The sequence below is a fragment of the Trachymyrmex cornetzi genome, unplaced genomic scaffold (genome assembly GCF_001594075.2).
Source record: "Trachymyrmex cornetzi isolate Tcor2-1 unplaced genomic scaffold, Tcor1.1 scaffold452, whole genome shotgun sequence".
NCBI classification, from domain to species: domain Eukaryota; kingdom Metazoa; phylum Arthropoda; class Insecta; order Hymenoptera; family Formicidae; genus Trachymyrmex; species Trachymyrmex cornetzi.
The window spans coordinates 55,574-62,258 of NW_017299312.1; the positions used below are offsets into that span (position 1 = coordinate 55,574).

The 6,685-nt window shown below is 29.1% G+C and overlaps 2 protein-coding genes across 2 annotated transcripts; one reads left to right on the forward strand and one right to left on the reverse strand.

Annotated features, from left to right (window-relative positions):
- The first annotated feature begins 1,486 nt into the window (after positions 1 to 1,486).
- LOC108764777 (putative nuclease HARBI1) lies at positions 1,487 to 3,816 on the forward strand. The gene is made up of 4 exons (XM_018513154.1): positions 1,487 to 1,783; positions 2,271 to 2,564; positions 2,948 to 3,156; positions 3,492 to 3,816. Exons 1-4 carry the CDS (start codon positions 1,487 to 1,489, stop codon positions 3,787 to 3,789), a joined length of 1,098 nt encoding a protein of 365 aa, XP_018368656.1. The 3' UTR covers positions 3,790 to 3,816.
- Positions 3,817 to 4,431: 615 nt separating this feature from the next.
- LOC108764778 (DNA repair protein RAD50-like) lies at positions 4,432 to 6,361 on the reverse strand (the record flags this gene model as incomplete). Its single annotated transcript, XM_018513155.1, has 5 exons — positions 6,245 to 6,361; positions 5,416 to 5,640; positions 5,155 to 5,262; positions 4,845 to 4,940; positions 4,432 to 4,715 (listed from the first exon to the last, which is right to left on the reverse strand). Coding segments are annotated over exons 2-5 (543 nt in total), but the record flags the coding sequence as incomplete, so codon positions are not given.
- Positions 6,362 to 6,685: the final 324 nt, after the last annotated feature.

Here is a 6,685-nt window from a genome sequence, read left to right on the forward strand (position 1 = left end):
CATCCTAAAATGTTCTTTAAATACGTTGTTAGTATATAACGGAACTATTCTTTCATAATAATTTTCATTTTTCCAGCGTATACCACGTCTCGCATAAAGATTATTCGGTAATTCATTTTGTAATTCTTCGACAAAATGTCTCACTATATTTCTCTCTATAACATTATCATCTAGCAAAGCCAGAAGTATAAAATTAGCAGCCATTATTGTAAATATCTAAAAGAACTTTTCCAAACATAAACATTATGCGGTACGTGCGATGTTTAAATAAGGTTATATTTTTGTGTAGCTACTGCGCATGTATAAACGTTTAGACCGTTCAGGAAACTGTTCACTGATCACTTTATGCTCGATGAGCGCTCAATGATCAGGATGTGCAACCGTTGTATTCGCTGAACGCACCCATTGTCTTAAGATGCCCTCTAGATTCATAGACATAAAACAAGTAAATGCTTGAGTAAAATCTGAATACGAGACTTGTCCAAGACAATCTTGTTTAGAAATGTCTTGAGTTGTCTTGACATGATTTATAAACCGATCTTCTACGAAATAAGAACAGACTTGAGACTATCTTATAAGTCATGAATTCATAGTCGTTATAAGACATCTTATATGACGTATGTACAGTTAAACAAGACGATCTTCGTCAAGCGTGGTCAAAGTAGACTTAAGCAAAGTTGTAAGCCTATGAATAAAACAGTAAAGTGTCATCAAGGAACTGAAGAATCGTAAAGGTAAGGTGCTGTGACGGTTTTGGAATTTCGGAAAACTAAGGCCGCGGTCCGATACACGCTCACAACGCTTAAAAATCATTTCATCCTTGTTTGTCAAATGTTAAACGAAGACAAACAATGCTCATGAGCGTTGGCAGCATGATTCGGACCACAGCCTAAATCTTTATGATACTTCCAATTTCCGATTTTTCAATGGCTGTGCTTCCCTCGGACTTGTAGAAAAAACAGAAAACCATTCTAACCTCAAATTAATTTTCAATTTAGAAAATTTCTTTATTATCGCCTAACATAACAAAAAATACATACAAATTTCACTTTTTTATGGATTCTTTCTAGTTCAGAAATTAGATTTTTGCAAAATAATAAAAATTAATTTTTCGATTTCCAAAACTTGCGGTTTGAGATTAGAACAATTTTCCATTTTCCGTCATTCCATATATAGCCCAGAGCAACAAAAATTGGAAATTGGAACGCATGAAGCTATATTACAATTCTATCCATGCAGGAGCTATCAAGAAATACATCGTCTCGATTATAAGGCCGACAGCGAGAAATTTGCTCCCTTCATCAAGAAATACCTAAGGATGGCTGTCACGTTTGGTACAGGCCAAAAAGAAGGATGCATCGAGTTCGTTCAAATTCTCGATCATCTTGGTAGCAGCTACTAAAATTGCGAAAGCAGTGAAAAAATTATTTTCTGATTTCTTCTGATAACAAATTGTGTAAAAAAAGGAATACATTTGTATTTAATAATGGATTTGACAAATTTAGAAATCCAAGATATTAATTTTTTTAATGAAGAAGAAGAAGATGAAGAAATGGTACTTCGTGCACCAAAACGGTATCTTCGTGATAAACAAAATCCATTCGAATTTTTTAATGAACGAGAATTTAAGAAAAGATTTCGATTTTCAAAAGATTCCGTAATGCTTGGTATTTTACCATTAATAGAGGAAGGATTAGTAAAAATTAACAATCGCGGTTTGCCAATCTCTCCGGTTTTACAATTATTGATATGTTTAAGATTTTACGCAACAGCAAGCTTTCAGGTTAGTATATATATTACTCTTATTTAAAAAATGAGTAATTTGAAGATACATTTATTGAAACAAGTAGATATATGCGTAAATATAAATATATGTGTGTGTATGTATCTTTTTCGATAAATGTTAATTTTAATTATTTCCATAAATGTATTTTTAAATTATTTTTTAACAAAAACAAGCTTGTTTTTGTCAAATAAACAAAATAAGAATATTAGGTCAAATTAACGAGCGATATAACTTTAATGAATCTAAATGTTTATTAAAATAAATATGAGTGAAGGGCAAAGAACCAATATTAGCTCTTTGCCCTTCACTCATATTTATTTTATTCCTATAGAGCCTAAATGTTTATTGTTAATAACAACTGCATTAATATGGAGTTGTTATTAGCAATAAACTTGTTAATTTGGCCTAATATTTTTATTATTTTGTTTATTGTTTTTTAAATAATATGAATATAATTAAATTAGTATATAATTTATTTTTGCAGCTCGTGGGTGATGTAATACAAATTTCACAGTCTACAATATCACGAATTATATTTCGAGTTTCTTGTTTAATAGCAAGTAACATGAAAACATATATAAAAATGCCAACATCTGATCAAGTACGCTCTGAAAACAGACGTTTGTTCAAAGAACTTGGACGTGGTCCTGGGGGGATTGGTCTTCCTTCGATTGATGGAGCGATAGACTGTTCACATATTCGCTTAACTCATACGAGGTTTCAACATATTAATGAAGTATATCGCAATCGAAAAGGATACTTTTCTCTAAATATTCAGGTATAATATTATAAATTAAGCAGTATAAATAACTATATATATTTGAACATTAACATTTAAATATTTTAAATTATTTTTTAAATATAAAGACTTTTATTGAAATTTTCTCTTATTGTAATTTAAAGGAGTGAGTTGCTTTGCAAGTTATCTACGAGTCTTGAGACATCATTAAATGTCCATAAACATTGTCCAAGGTTCCATAAACATTGTAGTTCATTTGATTGGAGCGAGAAGCAGTCTGATACTTAGATTATTAGGCTATCTTTTGCAGAGATGAAGTGAACTGCAATGTTCATAAAAGACACGAAAGTAACCCGCGAAGCAATTTACTTTGAAGCAAATATCCGTGAAAGAGTATGCTCATTGTTTATTTATTTTTATAGGTTGTTGTTGGACCGCGCACCGAAATATTAGACATTGTTCCAGAATGGCCTGGGAGTGAGCATGACAGCCGAATATTTCAGAACTCACGCATATACATACGATACACAGAACGGCAATTAAACGGAATGCTCGTCGGTGATGCTGGATATCCCTCATTACCATTTTTGCTCACGCCAATTAATAATCCTGTTACTGATGATGAAACAAGGTTTGTCTAATTTTATAACAATAATAAAGACTTGTTCAATGATCAAACATTACGAAGTAAATTATAATTAGGAATTACAATAGCAACTAAAATCCAGCTCGTTAAAGGCTATTTCTTATTGGTTGTGTTTCTCATATGTACAGAATTATAATTATATAATTATAATTATAATTATAATTATATACGAAATATGTCCATATATGTTTATATTATTTCCTTTTTTTTGGGAAATTTATGTTTGGTATAAGAAAAAGGATAGTAATAATCAGAAAACAGAAAATAATGAAAGAATGATTTTTGCATTGTTTTTCTTTAACAACAAGTTTTTTTTGCAGTTACAACATAATCCTTGATAGGACAAGAGGAATTGTAAAGAGAACTTTTGGCATTTTGAAACGTAGATTTCCGTGCTTATCAAAAGGATTGAGCACAAAATTATTGACATCCACAACAATTATTGTGGCATGTGCTGTCTTACATAATCTATCGTTGATTTTTAACGATAAGTTAGAAGAAGAAGATGACGAAGGAGCAGAAAATGTGAATGACGAAGTCCCAGTTCCTCAACCTCATTGGCAACCTGGGGATGGTTTTATCATAAGAAACACTTTAATTGAACGGCTTTTTAGATGATTAAAGGACGTATGTATATAATAACATTCGCACATATGTATAATATAATGTATAACATATATATATAATATATATATATAATGTATAATATTAAAAACATTCACTTAATATTAGAAACATAAATTATTAATAATAATAGAATGTATAATATTAAAAACATTCACTTAATATTAGAAACATAAATCATTAATAATAATAGAATGTGATACTTTTTAACAATAGTGAATTATACATTCAAAAACTTTTAACGATTAATCCTAAGACTGAGCGTCGCGCGCTACAATAAAACAGCAATGAAGTGAGGAATAGGAATGGCAATAGACAAGAACATTGACACATTTAAATTTCAAACCTAAAAGTACAAATGTTGGACAGCACTCTGTTTAAAACAAAAACATATTTAAAATTTTAAAACATTAAAAAGAAAAAGTAAGTACATATTAATTCTAACATCCTCAAAGAAAACTATCATAAGCATACCGGATCAAAGTAACACTTTTCTTAAGGCGGAAATGTGAAAAGTGAAAATTGTTATCACTGAAATTAATGGAGAAAATTTTCATTTTTCACGTTTCCATTCTAGACAAAATTTTACGATTGTAAATTAATATTTTCTTTGTTCAAATATTGATTTTGTGAAATCTTTAATTTTGTTTTGTTAATTTCCATTTCCAACTTATTCATTTCTGTTTTATGTAGTATTTCCATTTCATTTAAGCGTTTCAAATGATCTTCTCTCATTTTATTCATATTTTCTTCATGTCTTATTTTAACAGTCGCTAAGTCTTGCTCTTGATTTATAATTTGTTGAATACGTTGTGCTTGTAAATTATCTTCTGTATTCAACAATTTTTGGAGTTTTCTCTTTTTACGTTGTACATTTGCAATGTTTGAGATTTCTTTGTTACATTTCTTTAAAAGTGTATCTATGAAACAAAAAAAATAATTTTGCTATTATATTTTGTACATACCATAAAGGAATATTAAGATATATAAATTAATAAAATAAATAATAAGATATATAAACGTTTTAATATAATTGATGTAATATATACCTTGTAATTCAACAATTGTTACATCATTATCATTCAAATGTTCTTTGTTTGTTTCGTCTATTTTATTTTTATTGAAATATATATCAAACTCGTGGTCTAAAATGCATAAAAAAAAATTAATGAAACAGATATAAGAAAAAATTCAATAAATTTATATTGTTCAGAGAGATGATATAGTTAATTTTAATGAAAATTAGTTTAATATAATATTTTAATATTTAGTTTTAATATTTATTTAATAATTAGTATAATATGTTATGGGATAAAGAAGTATTACAATACAATAGCTTTAAACATATGAAATAAATACCTTGTGAATCAATCATTTTTGCATTATTGTCATCATTTATCAAATTGTTATCTAATATAACTATGTTTTCATTATTAGATAACATATTGATTGCAAGTTCGCGTTTATCTGAAATACGTAGATAAATGTTAATAAAATACAACTAAAATACATTGATATTACAAAAAATTCAATAGAGATATAAATCAATAGATATAATCGAGATTAGAAATAATATCAACAGATATTGTAATTAAGATAGACAATTAATTTTAGACTTACCTTCAATTTCTTTTTCGGACATATTTGACGTGAATAATACTGGAGCAGTTTCCATTAGATGTGGTGCAATATTGAGGATGTCAGGATCAACACTTGCTTCTGGTTCTGGTGGTCCCCCACCAGTTGCTAAACGCGCTTGCTTTTCCTTAGTTAAGGCATCCCTTTGGCTTTGCTTTAAATTTGCCCACAATTTTTTTAATTGTTGCACAGTTCTCTATAACCACCCTGGAAACTTTTTTATATATAATTATATACAATTATATTATATATAATTATACATATATATATTTATATATATAATTATATATAATTATGGATTATTTTGGATTAGCTGAATCCTATGAAGGAGACGTTGACTACCCTACTTAAAAAGTCCAAGGAGAAATGATAGAAATCTATAGGTTCAGATAAAATCATATAGGATTTCTATCAAACTTTTATGGGGATATTCTATCATTTCTTATCAAATTTCAGACTTTTTAAACAAGAGACATGCATAAAATTAGCATAATCAAACAAAGATAAGACGAGAGATTGAGTAATATGTCTCTATATTGTAACACATATTATAATTTATAATAATCAGGGATAGGAAAGTAACGCCGTTACAAGTTATGAACCGTTATTTAATTTTTTTATAATAACGATTTAGCAATAGATTCTCTAGCAATGTAAAAAGCATAAAAATCAATTCAGTCGAGATTCTCGAGTCTATCACTGAGGTTATAACAATAAATATAAGTACTTGAGTTCGCTGATTTTAGAAAATAATTTTATAAAAATTAGCGATCTCCGGATATATCGTAGTTCTCTAATTAACATTTCATACCTTAGTATTTCTTTTTAAATTCTTGATAAAAAAGTAGTTTTAAAAGTAGTTTTCGTTAATACGAGATATAGTAACGTAACAGAACGCAATATATTAGGTTTCTTCCGTTTAGTTCAATGTATGCAACGTTTCCATTGGATTCATAGGAAATATCACGGAAACAGCCGAATCATAAATAAGTATTACCTTAAGTATAACTTCGCGAAGATGATCTTATTTTAAATAAGAACAACTTAAGCCAGCAGCACACGATGCTTGTTTTCCTGCTGGATTGCTAGCTGGATTAGAATCTTCCCACCGTATTGGCTGTGATGCTGTCGGTATCAGCATCATAGCCAATACGGTGGCAAGATTCTAATCCAGCTAGCAATCCAGCAGGAAAACAAGCATCGTGTGCTGCTGGCTTTAGACAAGAACTTCTTCGCGAAGACCGTCTTGTTT